The sequence below is a fragment of the Onychostoma macrolepis genome, chromosome 23 (genome assembly GCF_012432095.1).
Source record: "Onychostoma macrolepis isolate SWU-2019 chromosome 23, ASM1243209v1, whole genome shotgun sequence".
In the NCBI taxonomy this organism is placed as follows: domain Eukaryota; kingdom Metazoa; phylum Chordata; class Actinopteri; order Cypriniformes; family Cyprinidae; genus Onychostoma; species Onychostoma macrolepis.
In genome coordinates, this window is record NC_081177.1 from 14,745,909 (window position 1) to 14,764,620 (window position 18,712).

Genomic DNA, 18,712 nt, shown 5'->3' on the forward strand with positions numbered 1-18,712 from the left:
TTTAGTTAACAAAATTAATATTAAAAAAACAGATTTTTTATTACAAATAAATATAATGTATATTGAAAAATAACAATTGTTTATTTATTTTTTTGTCATTAATTGTTTATTTTGATATTTATTTATTTTCATTTTTATAAATTTTTAAATAAATGTACTTTTTAACATTTTAATTGTTAGAAAATAACAAAATTGTGGTATTAAAATAGTTGTCCCAAATTGTGATAACTGGTGAACCCTATAGAAAACAACTTTATATATTTAGTTTGACATCCTGAGGTTGATGATTAATATTTTATCAAGATGAAGCACCTTTATCCACTGATCATTTGTTTAAAAGAAAAAATTATATTTTTAATAGTGTCGGCTTCTTTTTCACCTATTTGTATTATGTAAACTGTCAGTTTATTCGCTGAAGCTAGTTTAGTTTTGTGGGCCTTCTGAAGTGTCTCTAGATTTTGAGTGAAACCACAATGACTAATGCAACAGAGCTCTTCATTAACTGGAATAAATCACGATTTCACAAACTGGGCTGCCATCATCTTCTTTTTTTGTGGTCTGTGGTGAAACACGTAAACCACAAAATCTTGAAGAATGTCTGCGAGGAGTGCAGGGAGTGAGAGTCCCTGTGGAGAGCAGTGTTAATGACTGCTCTGAGAGCTGCTGTCTAGAGGGATTACACAAGCACAGATGTGCCGGGACGCTTGACACATGAGCTGCTGGTGGATCCACATGTGCATTTTTGTTCATATCTCTTTCCTCCTCTGTCCTCTCTCCACAAGTCCCATTCATGTGGCTTCATAGCTATTAATTGGTCAATGGTTGGCCGGGCCCTGCGTGGAACAGGAAATAGAGGGTTGGGTTCTGTTTTCGGGGTCTGGGCTCTGTCCTTCTCTTCTCTAATCTCTACGGCATGCTGGTGCTTAATAGACTCGCCGAATCAATGCAGCAGAACCAAGCCAGAGGCCTAATGAGAATGCTGGGCCTTATGGGAGCCTGGCAGTGTGTTTGTGCCTGTGTAAAGATGTAGAACTGAATGAGGTCATGCTAGCATGAGTTGTGAAGGAGAGATGTTTCATAAAGTCATTGAGTATGAGTTTGAAGTAGGAATGTTAAAAGTAATGGTACTTTGGTACCAAGTCAATTTAAAAGTAAAGAATATAATGAAACCAGTTCTTCTGCAAAATTGCTAAAAAAAAAACAAACAAAAAAAACTTGTTCATTTTTATATTAACATTTACATAATTGCACTCTTTAACTGTTTGAGTATATTTGAGTACTTTTGTATGCCCCATTTTTAAATTTGAAACATTATTTAGTTTCAGAGGTTTAAGAAATATTCAAAGGCAAAATACCAATTGATCTAAATTTTTCGCAGTATATTTTTGAGTTTTGAGCAGTATATTAATTTTGCTACAGTATTTTCAAAAATATTATTTATTCATTTTCTGCCTTTACTATTTTAATTGTTTATTATTAGCACTATGTAACTGTTTAAGTATATTTTATATTGTGTATTTGTGAATGTATTAAAAAGAAATAAAAAATAAAAAATAAATATATATGACATTTTTAAAGGCTACATGCCAGTGCTTTGTTTACATTTGTCAGTATTTATATCAACGTTTTTTTAAATAGAGGAGTATATAGTAGCATATTCATTTTTGCTAAAGTATTTCCATAAATATTGGGATTTATTTATTATTTTCTGCCTTTGCTACATAAAATGATTATTAGTAGTATGTAGGCCTAACTGTTAACTTTTCTGTATTTTTTTTTTTTTTTAAATTTGTAAAATTAAAAGAAGAAAAATCCAATGTCAGAAATGTTATTTATTTAAAAATATTTGAAGGCTACATAGAATTTTTAATTAGAATTTGTCAAAAAAAAATTTTTTAAATAGATGTGTTAACTAGCATATAAATTTTTGCCAAAATATGGAAAATTGACAGAGAATTGTAATATTCCAGTCAGATTTTAGTATTGATATTAACTACTTCCAGTGTGTGTGTGTGTGTGTGTTTGTGAGAGAGACGGACACTGAATGCATGCAGCTCTAGCAGTTTGATGTCATTCGGGTCAGTTCACCCCAGCAGATCCCTGTTCTAGGACACACTTCTCTCTGTTTACGGATGAGCTCTGGTTTTCCGCTTCCCCCTCTCCAGACTCTGCCAGACACTAACCTTTGCCATGAGGGAAAGCCTTTATGTCTGATGCCTAATGATGGCCATCACAGTGCCAGCCCTGGACCGCTGTTCATGAGAAAGTTTGCTTTGGATCAGTTCATTGTGGTTGTGCCTCACACTGGTTACAATCTCCATCCCTGGGAACTGATTTTTGACGTCAGGAAGCCAAGCTCTCATTACCATCAAATAATAAGATATGTGTCCGTGCCTTTGTATGAGTGTTCACACGGCTGCATTGTAATTGCGTGTCCCATTTTTGCTTTATCTGCAGCCACGCGGCCTCCCGGCGGTTGCCACACGGATGAGTTCCAGTGCCGAATGGATGGTTTGTGTATTCCTATGCGATGGCGCTGTGATGGAGACACGGACTGCATGGACCTCAGCGACGAGAAGAACTGTGAGGGTGTCACACACATGTGCGACCCTGCCGTCAAGTTTGCCTGCAAGGACTCGGGTTAGTTCACGTTTGGTCATCTTAAATGTTCTCACTCATGTTTCGGCAACAATCATAAATCAATGTCAGGATAAATCAAAATATCAACTCTTAAAGGCGCAAAATCAAAAGTTTGTCCATTTTAGTCTGTGTGTATTAGCTTTAACAGCATCTTTATGCAAGTGTAATCCTAAAAAATAGCAGCTTGTGCATTTAAAATGTACAGTCTGCTTGAACACAGATCAAAAATATTGATGACACATCTTGCATGTACCTATTTTTGTGCAATAAAATGAGATTGTCTTTCCTCTTCTGGTATAAACACCTTTTTTATTCAATTAAAAATGATAAATTTAAGCATTTTTGCAAGTGAATTCTGAATTTTTGTCAAATTTTTTGTTTCTTTGTGTATATTTTAGCTCGCTGTATCAGTAAGGCCTGGGTGTGTGACAGGGACAGCGATTGCGAGGATAACTCAGATGAAGAAAACTGCGAGGCTCTTGAGTGCAAGATCTCCCACCATGTTTGTGCCAGCAACGACTCCATCTGCCTACCTCCTGAGAAACTGTGCGACGGCAAGGACGACTGCCCCGATGGCTCGGACGAGAAGCTTTGCAGTAATGCTCACGCACTCAAACACAAATACACTCAAGTTAAAGGGATAATTCATATTGTCATGTTTTACTCAATCTCATGTCATTTTAGACATGTTTATTTTTTTCTGTGCCTTACACAAAAAGAATATTTAAAGAATAACACAGGCTACCATTCAGAAGTTTTGGGTCAGTAATATTTTTATTTTTTTTTAATTCAGCAAGGATGCATTAAATTAATTAAAAGTGACTGTAAAGCCGTTAATTGCGTTAAAAAAAAAAAAACTTTTAATTAAATGCTTATAATTTGAACTTTATATTCATCAAAGAATTCTGAAAAAAATGATAGTGTAATGATAGTGTGAATTGTTTTCATGTAATGACGATCTATAGTAAATAAGACCATGACCATGATCTGTCAAACTACAAAAAAGCACAATAAAAGTAGCCCATGTGACTTGTTTGCTATATTCTATATCATATATCTCCAGAATGCGTCAGAATATAACCCACAAGTCATATGGGCTACTTTTTTTGTATGATTTTATTTATTGTGGTCTTTTTGTGGCGCTTGACAGCCAGTAGATCTTGTGTGCTCCATGGATGGAATGCCTTGAGAGTGAATGAATAATGACAAAAAATTTCATTATTGCGTGAACTATTCCTATAAATCTTTCACAGTTTGCGCAGAGCATGCCGACTAAACTTGTGTTTCCCATTAGCATGACACAAAGAAATTTCAGGATTGTATTCAAATTAAATAAGCACATTCTCTCCAACTCTTGTTTTCTTTTTTTTGACAAACTTGCAGCAACTGCTTTTTGTTTTTACCTGTTTTCGTTCTAGATCTTTGCACGATGGATAATGGAGGCTGCAGCCACAACTGTACCATCGCTCCTGGTGAGGGCATCCTGTGCTCCTGCCCAGTTGGCATGGAGCTGGGTACTGACAACAAGACCTGCCAGATTCAGAGCTTCTGCGCCAAGCATCTCAAGTGCAGCCAGCGCTGCATGCAGGAGAAGGCCACTGTTAAGTGCGCCTGCTATGAAGGCTGGGCACTCGGGCCAGATGGCGAGAGCTGCAAGAGCACTGGTGAGGGAAAGACGGGGTGGAGGACAGGACGAATAAAGATACCTAGAATGTTTCAGTTTTACTAGACCTCTTGATGAGATGGTGTATAAAAGACTTATTTTTATATCTAGGTAACATTTTATATCTAGGTAACAATGTCACAATATTGTTGTTTTTGCTGTGATATATTATATTATATTATATTATATTATATTATATTATATTATATTATATTATATTATTATGTCTAGTGACTTTCTGGACTTTATGGAGTAAAACCAAAATCAAGGATTAGCAGTGTGCTGGCCTTATGTGCCTTGTCCGTGTTTTTTAGATCCATTCAAGCCCTTCATCATTTTCTCCAACCGGCATGAGATCCGTCGGATTGACTTGTACAAGGGCGAGTTCAGCGTGCTGGTGCCTGGCTTGCGTAACACCATTGCCCTGGATTTCCACCTCAACCAGAGTGCCCTCTACTGGACCGATGTGGTTGAAGACAAGATCTATCGGGGAAAGCTGTCGGAAAACGGAGGTAAATGAATGTCTTGGTCCTATGGGAGCGGTTGTTCCTAAGTCAAATAATTAGTTGTTAAAAAATTCACTATTTAGTCCTGGTTAAATACATCTTACATTTGGCATGTTGTTCAAAAACTTTTGACTGGTAATGTTTTTTAAAGAATTATCTTCTGCTCACCATGCCTGCATTTATTTGATTCAAAGTACAGCAAAAACAGTAAAAGTTTTAAATATTTTTTACTATTTAAAATAACTCTACTCTGAATATATTTTAAAATGTAATTTATTCCTGTGATTTCAAAACTGAATTTTTTTGCATAATTACTTCAGTCACATGATCCTTCAGAAATCATTCTAATATTCTGATTTGCTACTCAAAAAAACATTTATTATTATTATTATGTTGAAAACAGCTGACTAGAATTTTTTCCGGTTTCTTTGATGAATAGAAAGTTCAGAAGAAAAGAATTGATCTGAAATAGAAATCTTTTGTAACAATATAAATGCCTTTTATAATCACTTTTGATCAATTTAAAGGATCCTTGCTAAATAAGTAATAACCCCCAAAAGAAAATGTATAGTGACTCCAAGCTTTTGAATGGTGTAGTGTATAATGTTACAAAAGCTTTTTATTTCAGATAAATGCTGAGCTTTGGATTTTTCTATTCATCAGAAAATCCTGAAAAATTTACTCAACTGTTTTAAATATTTATAATAATAATAATAAATGTTTCTTGAACAGCAAATCAGCATATTATAATGATTTCTGAAGGATAATGATAATGATGATTATCATGATAGGTAATGATGCTATTTTTTGCTTTGATCACAGGAATAAATTACATTTTAAAATATATTCAAATAGAAGGCAGTTATTTTAAATAGTAAAAATATTTCACAGTATTACTACTTTTTCTGTATTTTGGATCAAATAAATGCAGGCATGATGAGCAGAAAGCATTAAAAATATTACTGTTCAAAGTAAGATTACTATATATGTATATATGTATATATCTATATATGTATATCTATATATATGTATGTATGTATATGTATATATATGTATGTGTGTGTGTGTATGTATTTATTTATTTTTATGTACATACACATATTGCATGTATTGACGTATATATTTCTATAATTTATATTATATTTAATATATTTAATATATAAACTTAACATACTTTTCTTAAATATATACATGCATGGGTGTGTATACACATACACGTATGTATGTGTATATACATGTATGTGTATATATATATGTATGTATATGTGTATATGTATATATATTTTATTTATTTTTTTTGGGAGTATGTATAAATACGTACATTTGGGTTAGGGTTACATTTATTTTTTGTTGGAGAACTTTATTAGTTAACTTAATAATGACTTTGAGGAAAAGGGAGCTTCAATCGCATTCTCTTGTTTTAAAGACTTGTGTAAAGTTCTGAGTTGACTTTGTTGTCTAACTGTGTTTTCCCACATTGTTCTGTTCTTTTCAGCATACCAAGTTAGTCCGTAATTATTACAACTATTTTCAGTTCACAAAACCACAGCGTGCGTCTAAGTGAGTCTGTGTGTGTGATCGTAGCGCAGGAATTTGGACTCCTCTGTCTTTACCCATTTGACTCATTCCTAGTTTGCGTGACTACAGCCAGAGTAAAAGTAAAGTGTCGGAAGCCTTGGTTGCTTTGAAACATGTGCACACACCTCCCTCCCTCTCTGAACGGCTCTTTCCAGAGATATGATACACTGTCCAAGTTTTGGATCCCTGCTGTCATCTTTGACAGAGTAAAAATATGACTGACATTGCTGCCAACACTGAAACAAAGTAACAAAGTGTTGTTTCTCAACCCCCATCGGAGAGGCTGCGCTGTCTCCAGCCCAACAGAGAGCCATTCTGGACCTTTAATTACTGCTCTGTATGAGAGTCTGTCTCACAGATCAGAGAGCAGCTTGCCTTGATTGGGAATCATTTTTTTTCTCTTCCACATGGCTGTAGCTCAGAGTGGGGGAATATTTATTGCAGCATTGACTTAAATGGCTTTCAGGCTGGAAGCAATCAAACGATTTCTTAGCCAATATATTCAGTCTGAGACCACTGGTAAAAAATGCTTCTACTTTATTTTAATACAAGTTTTTCATTATAAAATGTTTTATGTATAACATTTTGAGTAAAAAGTTGAACTTAGTATTTGGTTTGTTTTCCTTTTGCAGCACTTGAGCTGTACGAACATGATCATGTTCCTCATTATGATTTGAGATTATACAAAAAAAACATTTTGAGCTTCAGTGGAAGTCTGACTGGCTGTATGAAGAATCACGATCATTGTCACACATTCTCTTATTTGATTAGTGATCTAGAAATAGAGCAGAATCTTAAATTATTTCTTTGCATTTCTTTGGATGCAAAATATATTGAATGAATTAATTGTTGACTGATATTAGAGTTTTTTTTATTATTATTATTTGTTTTGGTTGATATTCATGATGTAATTGTACATTCTTATTTTTGTTTATTTTTATTACCTTTTGATTTTGAAATTACCTTTAACATTAAGTGTCTCTTAGATGAGTCAATCTTTAAAAACACTAATAATTTAATAATTAATTACAAAATGCACAATTTAGTGACACTGTTAAATATAATCTTTAGCAAATCTCAAAATGGATGCCAGTGTTTGCTAAAATTTTAATGTTGTGATGACTAAATTTATTTGTAGGGTTTAAAATGATATATTTATATATTAAAAAAAAACAAAAAACTTTTTTTAGTGTTTTACATTGTAATATAATTAGGCAAAATAGTATAGCTGTTATCAAATGTTATTAAAATATTTAATGACTGTCTAACTACTATTCTATTGAAATAAAGGCATAAAACGGCAAAAATAAATAATATATGTGTATATATATGACTTATCATTGGCCAGAATTATTATATCCATAATTTCTTTGGTTAAATTTTCTTGGTGCATTTTTCAACATCCTAAACCTTTTATTTCTAGGTTTAACTTAGATTCCTATTAATTCTCCTTGTCTTGGTGTTTCAGCTCTCACCAGTTTTGAGGTGGTGATTCAGTATGGTTTGGCCACTCCAGAGGGTCTAGCTGTGGACTGGATTGCAGGAAACATCTACTGGGTGGAAAGTAACCTGGATCAGATCGAAGTGGCCAAGCTGGATGGTACCATGCGTACAACACTACTAGCCGGAGAAGTGGAGCATCCGCGTGCCATTGCACTTGACCCACGAGATGGGTAAAACATGATATACTTTGACAGCTCTGTTATTTTTCAGTTATGTTGACAGAATTAGGTTGTTACAAGAAATGTTTCTTTTTTTCCCCTCAGTATTCTGTTCTGGACAGACTGGGACGCCAGCTCCCCTAGGATAGAGGCTGCGTCTATGAGTGGGGAGGGCCGTCGCACCATCCACAAAGAGACTGGGAATGGTGGCTGGCCCAACGGTCTCACTGTGGACTACCTAGAGCGCCGTATCCTGTGGATTGATGCCAGGTATGCACGCACCATTGGCACTAAAAGTGAATTAAAATGCAAAAATATCCACAGTTAGTCACCTTGATCTTCTAAAAATACAAATATTTCTTTAGATCTGATGCCATCTACTCTGCTGCTTACGACGGTTCTGGCCTAATTGAGGTGCTCCGGGGTCATGAACACTTATCACATCCCTTTGCCGTCACCATGTATGGAGGAGAGGTCTACTGGACGGACTGGCGGACCAACACTTTGGCTAAAGCCAATAAATGGACAGGACACAATGTGACGGTGGTCCAGAGAACAAACACTCAGCCGTTTGATCTTCAAGTGTTTCATCCTTCTAGACAACCTCAGGGTGAGAACCAGCATGACCTGAACTAATATGTCAAAAATAAGTCATGAAACTTGTTTAGGTTTCTTGTTGCATTTGTAAGCTGTGAACACCAGTGTTGTTTTTGTAAACCAAACCTATTAAAAACTATTTTCTTCAACGGAAACAGTGCTGAAATATAATATAAATACTAGATGAAAAACTTTAACTTAAGCTAATATGTGACCCTGGTCCACAAAACCAGTCATAAGGGTGAATTTTTTTGAAATTGAGATTTATACATCATCTGAATGCTGAATAAATAAGCTTTCCGTTGATAGGGTTTGTTAGGATTGGACAATATTTGATCGAGATACAACTATTTGAAAATCTGGAATCTCTGAGGGTGCTAAAAATCTGAATATTGTGAAAATCGCCTTTAAAGTTGTCCAAATGAAGTTCTTAGCAACTCATATTACTAATCAAAAATTAAGTTTTGATACATTTACGGTAGGAAATTTACAAAATATCTTCATGGAACATGATCTTTACTTAATATCCTAATAATTTTTGGCATAATAGAAAAATCGATAACCCATACAATGTATTGTTGGCTAATGCTAAAAATATACCTGTGCTACTTACGACTGGTTTTGTGGTCCAGGGTCACATATCAGAAATTTTGCCATGGCAAGTTTTTAAGGACTTAAAAAATTAAAACAAAATATAAATATATATAAAAAATAAAAGCTTTATACAGAAAATAACACTGAGCATTTTCTTCCTCCTTTGCAGCTCCCAACCCATGTGCAGCGAATGATGGGAAAGGGCCGTGCTCTCACCTGTGCCTCATCAACTACAACCAAACCTTTTCCTGTGCCTGTCCACACCTCATGAAACTCAAAGCGGACAAGCACACCTGCTACGGTAGGCTCCTCCTTCCTCAGCCCTAAGATCCAATCAAATGCTTTAATTGTTAGCAAGTTCTGAATGGAATACTGTTTTACTAATTACTGAATACGGCACAATATATTACATTTCCCATGACTTTGGCATTGCAAACGACATATTCTACTGTTTGAGAAACAGGAACAATATAAATTGCACTAAGAAACAATATTCATTATTCCACAATATATTGTCACATGACCTCAGTATGTTTTATTTATCAAATGTATTAACGATGGCTGTTTGATTAAAAATTGCTGCTGATAGTATTTCCATTTGAATCCATCATACTGGAAATAGGAGGTAAAGCACATTGCATTGTGGGATACAGTAAATCCACACAGTAATCTCTTTAATACTGCATGTTTTAGTGAATGTATTTGATCACCCTAATATTCCACATACAAATCTACTGCAGTAATAGTACATTATTTCCAACGTAACCTAAAGCTGTAGTTCCAATTGTGGCAGAGTATTAGCAAGAATTGGCTTGCACAATTAGAAAATCCACAGAAAAAAAATCAGTTTACTATTATTTTAAATGCAGCCATTCTTATCTCGCACACTTCAGGACAGATAGTATATGAATTGCGCCACAGCATGAGGCTTTTCTTTTAGATTCCTTTTGCGTTGGCGCTATAGATGCTCAATGTTTGATTTTTCAGGCCGGGCTGTATGTTAGTAGTCTTGTGTGGGCTGTAAATCTCATTTAACCGTCAAGAAAACAACAGTGCACCCTGCCGCCCAGATGCACGATCAGCGTTTAGTATTCAGCAGCACAGCCTCCATTATGGCTGTATGGAGAGCAGAGTGATTGGAGTAGAGGTAGAAGGTTCGGTGATGAATTCACACTGACATCAGATAGTGGCAAATGCAGGAGTAGGAGCCACTCTTCTTTCAGGCTAATCGATATGGAGACTGTAGACTTCGCTACTACTGTTCGTTCTTTACTCTAACACTAATATATGTATTTACATAGAAAAATACATGACTAAAATTTAACAGTAGCTTATATTATATTTTGTACAAGATGATTTTGTGCATACACACACATACAACTTTCATCTTGCTCCATCTATTACCTTTAGCACATCCATAATACAACAAACACGCTGGATCAGTAAGCAAAATATTTAAACTATTAACTCAACACTTAAAGGAATAATTCAACCAAAATTATTTAGAAAATTCTGTCATCATTTACTCACTCCTATGTCGTTCTAAACCCTTGTTCATACTCAGAATACAAATGAAGATATTTTAATGAAATCTGAATGATTCATACCTGCATTGAAAGGCTGTTCACCTAAAACTTTGACGCTTCAAAACGTTCAAAAAGAGGTCATAAAAAGTCATATTTCCTGCCACAGTATCTATATTTACCAGTACAGAAATAAGTCAGAAGAGGTCATAAATAGTAATATAAATATATAATAAATGAAATTGAATTGAGGGGTTTAAATCTTCTGAAGAGACACAATTATAGGGCTGCAAAAATTAGGGTTTAGAAAATAGTTAATCTAATAATAGTTTATTCTCATTATTATTAGTATATTTATGCCATTTTAATATTAGTATTATTTATTAATATTATATATATATATATATATATATATATATATATATATATATATATATATATATATATATATATATATATATATATATATATATATATATATATATATATATATATATATATATATATGCTTTGTTTTACATGCACTTTTATAATACTGTATATCTATTGACAATGAATTGTCTGTTTTCTTTTGTCCAGAGTACCGTCAGTTCCTGCTGTACGCTCGTCAGATTGAAATCAGAGGGGTGGACATTGATAATCCCTATTACAACTACATTATCTCTTTCACTGTGCCCGACATCGACAATGTCACAGTGGTGGATTATGATGCTCTGGAGCACCGCATCTACTGGTCTGATGTTCGCACTCAGACTATCAAAAGAGCCTTCATCAATGGGACTGGTGTGGAGACGGTGGTATCAGCCGGTGAGATGATAGTTTGAGCTTAAAGATCTATATAAGTTTATACTGGCCCAAAATGCATATGAACACTTAAAAATTTACCTTCATTGCTTTATATAGCAACATATTAAATGAATGATGCTATAAAAGTGAAGTAACTTTATTCATTTTTTTTTTTTACTCACTATTTTCCCAATTACTTTTGATCTTCTGGTCATTTTTAGTGGATGTATGAAGTCAGTTTCCAGTTAACTACGGTCATGGTCCATTATGTTTGTTAACAGAAATTGTAAAAATACTTTTTGGCTTCATTTTAAACAGCGTATCTATTTTATCTTTTAAAACCCAATAAAAAAAATATAAAGAATTATTATAAACTACTGAATTTTTTTGTAAAGTATTTACGCTACTATACAAAAGTTTGGGGTTAGTAATATTACTAACCCCAAACTTTTGTATAGTAGCGTAATGCATATATATATATATATGTATATATATATGTATGTATGTATGTATATATGTATGTATATATGTATGTATGTATGTATGTATGTATGTATGTATGTATGTATGTATATATATATGTATATATATATATATATATATATATATATATATATATATATATATATATGTATATATGTATGTATGTATATATATATATATATATATATATATATATATATATATATATATATATATATATATATATATATATATATATATATATATATATATATATATATATATATATATGTATATATATATATATATATGTATATATATATATATATATATATATATGTATATATATATATATATATATATATATATATATATATATATATATATATATATATATATGTATATATATATATATATATATATATATATATATATATATATATATATATATATATATATATATATATATATATATATATATATATATATATATATATATATATATATATATATATATATGTATATATATATATATATATAACTTTACCCAATCTTTCTGTTTCAAGTACATGCTGTTCTTTTTAACTTTCTATTTATCAAAGTATCCTGAAAAATGGGAAGTGGAGTAAATGGCTGCTGTAAATTCATGATCACAGGAATAAATGACACTTTACAATATATTCAAATAGTTGAAATAGAATATTAATGTTTTACTGTATTTTGATCAAATAAATGCACACAGCTGCGTGGGTGAAAGAAACTTCTTTCAAAAACATTCCGACCCCAGATTTATGAAATATATCTTTCTTTAAAATAAATGGCACATTTTGTTTTCAAATAAAAGTAATTATTTTGTAGGAAAGAATGCAAGACACATTTATTTTTGCTGTGGTGTTCAACCTGTGTGATCAGTTTACAATTCTAATCATGATAAAAATGTATTTTTCTTTTCTTTGCTAGACCTCCCTAATGCTCAGGGTCTAGCTGTAGACTGGATCTCCAGAAACCTGTTCTGGACCAGCTATGATACGAATAAGAAGCAGATCAATGTTGCGCGCCTGGACGGGTCCTTCAAGAATGCTGTAATCCATGGACTGGACAAGCCTCACTGTTTGGTGCTACATCCTATCCTGGGGTTAGTACAAGTACTCACACATGCACAATTGCTAGTTCAGGCTTAGCATTAGTGCCTCTCTGTCATTTTAGTCTCTTTAGCCTCTTTCGCTCTCAGCTTGTTTAGTAGGCCACATTTGGAGAAGAGCAGATGCTGTGCCAGTATGTTTCTGGCAGAGATTGTAAAGGGTGTAGATGAGAAATGTAGACGTTGCTCATTAGTGTGAGCTATAGATTGGACAATATGACTGCCCTCATGTTGCACTTCTCAGTGTGTTGCTGTTTGGCCAATGTAAACCAGATGTGCTAGTTTCTAGACGTGCCAGTTTCTAATAAAAACAGCAAGCTTGTGCATGTAGACAATATAAGTCATTCAGCTGGTTTTTCATTTGTTCGGTGTGTTTTCCCTTCAACAGTGTTTTTGATAAATTGGTGTTTATTTCTTCTCTCGCTGGCAGTACATCACAGTGTTTTGAGGCATTCAGTTGATTGAGATATGAAGACACTTTCCTGGCTTTTATTTTTAAACCAAACTCTTTGCAAATAAACACGCATTGGTAACTGAAACTAATAAAATCATTTTTGCTAATAAAGCAGGAATAAAATATACATATTAGATTTAAAACTTAAAAATGAAAAACATTGCCTTGGAAACTAACTGAAATAAATGTTTTAGTTGAAGTAATACATTTACTGAGAACTGAAATGATAAAAGCAAAAGCTAATTCAGAATATTAATAAATACTATAATAGTTATAAATAATACAAAAACGTTGCCACAAATAATTTGCAAATATCTACTTTATGTCAGGACTTAGCTACTGTTGTGTTATTTTTTGCGCATTGTTTACAGAAAGCTCTACTGGCTTGATGGTGACAACATCAGTATGGCCAACATGGACGGCACCAACCGCACATTACTGTTCACCAATCAGAAAGGCCCAGTGGGTGAGAGACCAGTCTTGTGTAACTTTTGTTTGCCTAAAGCTAAAAGAAGGCCTTCTGGAGATGATGTTTTACATGTTGACTTCTTCCCATGGCAGGTCTGTCCATAGACTTTTACATGGAGCAGTTGTACTGGATCAGCTCAGGGAACAGCACCATTAACCGCTGTAAGCTGGATGGTTCCGGACTGGAGATCATTGAGGGTGTTAAAGGAAAACTCACCAAAGCTACAGCCCTCGCCATCATGGGTGAGACAGCACTATCAACCTGTTTCCAATGCAACAAAAACTAACACTTTGTGATGTAACTCGCTGAACTGAACTTAATTTGACTTGTGAAGTGTTTCTGTTAAGTATGAATGGCGTTTACAGCTACAGTCTACAGCTCTTAATAATTCATCCACATAACTAGACCACAGTGCTTTCTGAAAAAACCATGATTGTGATTTTTGTGAACAATGTTCATAGGGTTCTCTGCATTAATCGATTTGGGATAATTGACTGACCTGTAATTTTTTATGTGTAGGAGATAAGTTGTGGTGGGCTGATCAGGGCACAGATCAGATCGGTACATGTGACAAGAGCGATGGAGGCAACTGGAAGGTTCTCCGAAATAACACCTCACCCATGATGCATATGAAGATCTACAACGAGACTGTGCATCAACTAGGTGTGTTTTTGTAACTCTAAAATGCATGTGACTTTGTCCCCATAAATGAATATGCAAGTGAAAGGGAGAAATTATATAATTATTTTTATAAAATGACTAATTTTTAAAAGGAAAGTTGTTATTCTTTTTAAAATAAAACTATTAATTTCATTAATATCATTTTTAAATGAAATGTATTCATTTTTAAATGATTATTATCATTATATTTATTATTAACTTTGACTTTGATTTTGTCCCTTTAAATTCATTTGGAGGTAAAAATGAGACATTCTTTATAAATTACAAGTTTAAAAGGAAAATTATTTTTAAAATATTGAATTAAGCAAATGATTCATTCTAAGTTGTTAATAATTTTAAAATGTAATGAATACCTATTATTATTATTATTATTATTATTATTATTATTTAATTTCAGTTAAATCTGAAAATAGTTCACGTAATCAAAGGGGAATTCCTGGGTTGTCAGATGACAAGACAGAATACATATTAATATTATAATAGGTATTATTTTGATTAATGCTTAAAATGAACACAACTATTAATAATTAAAAAATAATGCAAACTATTAATCAAAGATGATACAATTTGGATGTGTCTGATATCTACTATAGGTACCAACCTCTGCAGTAAGAACAACGGCGATTGCTCTCAGCTTTGCTTGCCAACTTCACCAACCACAAGAGCCTGCATGTGTACGGCTGGATATAGTCTGAAGAGTGGTCAACAGTCCTGTGAAGGCAAGATCTCATACAAGCATCACTAATGTACACCATTTGCTTTCACTTGACCACATTGTAACATTGTGTGTATGGCTCTTCTGTATAAAGGCATGGGCTCGTTTTTGCTCTACTCTGTGCACGAGGGCATCCGTGGCATTCCTCTGGACCCGTCAGATAAATCTGATGCCCTGGTACCTGTGTCAGGCACCTCTCTTGCTGTGGGCATTGACTTCCATGCTGGTGAGTATGCAAATATCTTTGTGTACAAATATTCAGAATGAAAATTGCTCTGAATGCAACTAACTTGATGTTTTGTGCTTCTTTTGCCCTGTAGAGAATGACACCATCTACTGGGTTGACATGGGCCTTAGCACTATTAGCCGAGCCAAGAGAGACCAGACCTGGAGGGAGGACATAGTGACCAATGGCATTGGACGTGTGGAAGGCATCACCGTGGACTGGATTGCAGGTGTGCAAATGTACAAATGCACAATAAAAAGCGCATTATATATTGATGTATCTAACACATTGTGTTGTTTTGTATAAATAGGCAACATCTATTGGACTGATCAAGGCTTTGATGTGATTGAGGTGGCCAGACTCAACGGCTCCTTCCGCTATGTGGTCATCTCTCAGGGTCTGGACAAACCACGTGCCATTACTGTACATCCAGAGAAAGGGTGAGGGAATGTTTCTGTATTTTAAGTGAAGATGGGAATGTGTGCCTATGAACATGAGAAAACTGTGTATGATCTCATGATCTTAGACTCAAGTATTTGTGTGTACAGGTATCTGTTCTGGACGGAGTGGGGTCAGTATCCGCGTATTGAAAGATCTCGTCTGGACGGTTCTGAGAGAGTAGTTCTTGTCAATGTCAGCATCAGCTGGCCCAATGGCATCTCCATTGATTACCGGGTTTGTACATAAACACACTGTGCCTCTTTTGCAGAACAAGTTTATTTTTGGTTCTGGTTCCAGATTTAATTGCTTATCAGTTTTTAGAAGATTATTAGTTGTTGTTATTATTATTAAGATTTTTTTTTAATGCTGTTTTTTTTTACTTTCTGTTCATCAAAGAATCCATCATGTTTTCCACAAAAATATTAAGCAGCTGTTTTAACATTGATAATAAGAAATGTTTCTTGAGAATCAAATCAACATATTAGAATGATTTCTGAGGAATCATGTGACACAGAAGACTGAAGTAATGGCTGCTGAAAATTCAGCTTTGCCATCACGGGAATAAATTACATTTGAAAATATATTAACCTAAACAGTTATTTTAAACTGTAATAATATTTCACAATGTTACTTTTTTAAATGTATTTTTGAACAATTAAAAAAAAAACATAAACAAAAAAAAAATCCCCCAACTATTGGATGGTGGTGTTTATTTAATTTAATTTTTATTTTAATTAAAAAATAAAATAAAAATGTATTCTAGCAGTGAAACCACAACAGTATGGTAAGTGTTATATAACTAATGTTGTACAATGTGTAGGAGGGCCTGCTGTATTGGTGTGATGCACGTACAGACAAAATCGAGCGCATAAATCTGGAGACTGGAGAAAACCGTGAGCTGGTGCTGTCTAATAACAACATGGACATGTTTGCTGTTTCTGTATTTGAGGACTACATCTACTGGAGTGACAGGTGCCAACACATTATTCCTTTACTATTGCTTATTATTACCCTTTTTTAACTGGCCCCTTTTACTCATATAAATTTATGCTCTCAAAGGTTTTTATATCTTGCTAGTGGATTTTACAGGAAATTAGCTTTTTATCTTCTCCTGTTTCCAATAGGACACATGCCAATGGCTCCATCAAGAGAGGAAACAAAGACAACGCCACAGACATGGTGTATCTGAGAACAGGCATTGGTGTACAGCTCAAAGACATTAAAGTCTTCAACCGTGCAAGACAGCAAGGTGTGTATCCTCCTGAAAAGCACTCTAAAGAACTTTTTTTCTTTTTTTTACTATATAGCAGGGGTTTCCAATCAAAAGAACCCCTCCACCCATGGTTTTAGCCAACCAAGAGACCCTAGAATATAAAAAGCTGGATTTTAACAATAGCAACTGTGTTCATTTTAATGTCTTAATATTTTTTGCAGGTACCAACGTCTGTAAAGTGAACAATGGTGGTTGTGAACAGCTGTGTCTGTACCGGGGTAATGGCAATCGTACCTGCGCCTGCGCACATGGCATGCTGGCAGAGGACGGCCACAGCTGCAGGGATTACGATGGCTACCTCCTCTACTCGGAGCGCACGATACTAAAGAGCATTCACCTATCGGATGAGACAAACCTCAATGCTCCCATTAAACCCTTTGAAGACCCAGAGCACATGAAGAACGTCATCGCCCTTACCTTTGACTACAGGGGTGGCGGTGGAAAGGGAGCCAACCGGATCTTCTACAGCGACATTCACTTTGGTAACATTCAGCAGATCAGCGATGACAGCTCTGACCGCAAGACCATAGTGGAGAGTAAGTGCACAATCTTTTCATTCATTTTTTTTATTGCTCTGTATTGCGCGCACCATCTGAATGAGGCTAACAGCAATACTAACAGTGAGAAATGATAATGAAACCAAGTACTTGAAAAAATAAATACTATTTTAATTTGGAAAATACAAACTTATAGCAACGTTGCATTTAATTGATCAAAAGTGACAGTGAAGACTTTTACACTGTTCAACACAGAAAATTTCAACACTATTTCGATAGTCAACTATAGACATTAACTTTGCAACTACATGTCAACTAGCAGTCATTAAAGTATTAGTAGACTGTCTGCTTAATATCTTCTAACTTTATTTTGATGGGTCCACAACATACAACATACTGAGTATGAGAAACTTTGCAAGTATATGTCAACTTATTCTACTAACCCTAAACCTACCCTACTGAGAGTTAGTAGACATGTAGTTGCAAATGAATGAGAATTAGTTGACATGTAGTTGGCATGTAGTTACAAAGAATGTCTAAAGTGAACTATCGAAATAAAGTGTAACCAAAATTTATATTTCAAATAAATGCCGTTCTTTTGATCTTTCTATTCATCAAAAATACATGAAAATAGTTTCATGGTTTCCATAAAAATATTAAGCAGCACAACTGTTTTCAACACTGATATGTTTCTTGAGCAGCATATTAGAATGTTTTCTGAATGATCATGTGACACTGAAGACCTGGAGTAATGCTGAAAATTGAGCTTTGCCCTCATAGGAATAAATTGCATTGTAAAATATTA

General features: G+C 34.1%; 1 protein-coding gene across 1 annotated transcript in view; it reads left to right on the forward strand.

The window, feature by feature from the left end:
• Positions 1–18,712, forward strand: part of lrp1ab (low density lipoprotein receptor-related protein 1Ab) — a 130,764-nt gene that overhangs the window by 78,748 nt on the left and 33,304 nt on the right. Inside the window, exons 21-41 of the mRNA XM_058762889.1 lie at positions 2,458–2,640; positions 3,039–3,236; positions 4,059–4,304; positions 4,618–4,815; positions 7,856–8,060; positions 8,154–8,318; positions 8,414–8,658; positions 9,409–9,540; positions 11,342–11,569; positions 12,971–13,145; positions 13,977–14,071; positions 14,167–14,316; positions 14,594–14,737; positions 15,349–15,474; positions 15,565–15,696; positions 15,791–15,925; positions 16,007–16,136; positions 16,245–16,371; positions 16,958–17,109; positions 17,262–17,386; positions 17,572–17,946. Coding sequence (XP_058618872.1) covers positions 2,458–2,640; positions 3,039–3,236; positions 4,059–4,304; positions 4,618–4,815; positions 7,856–8,060; positions 8,154–8,318; positions 8,414–8,658; positions 9,409–9,540; positions 11,342–11,569; positions 12,971–13,145; positions 13,977–14,071; positions 14,167–14,316; positions 14,594–14,737; positions 15,349–15,474; positions 15,565–15,696; positions 15,791–15,925; positions 16,007–16,136; positions 16,245–16,371; positions 16,958–17,109; positions 17,262–17,386; positions 17,572–17,946 — 3,666 coding nt within the window. The remainder of the gene's footprint in view (positions 1–2,457; positions 2,641–3,038; positions 3,237–4,058; positions 4,305–4,617; positions 4,816–7,855; positions 8,061–8,153; positions 8,319–8,413; positions 8,659–9,408; positions 9,541–11,341; positions 11,570–12,970; positions 13,146–13,976; positions 14,072–14,166; positions 14,317–14,593; positions 14,738–15,348; positions 15,475–15,564; positions 15,697–15,790; positions 15,926–16,006; positions 16,137–16,244; positions 16,372–16,957; positions 17,110–17,261; positions 17,387–17,571; positions 17,947–18,712) is intronic.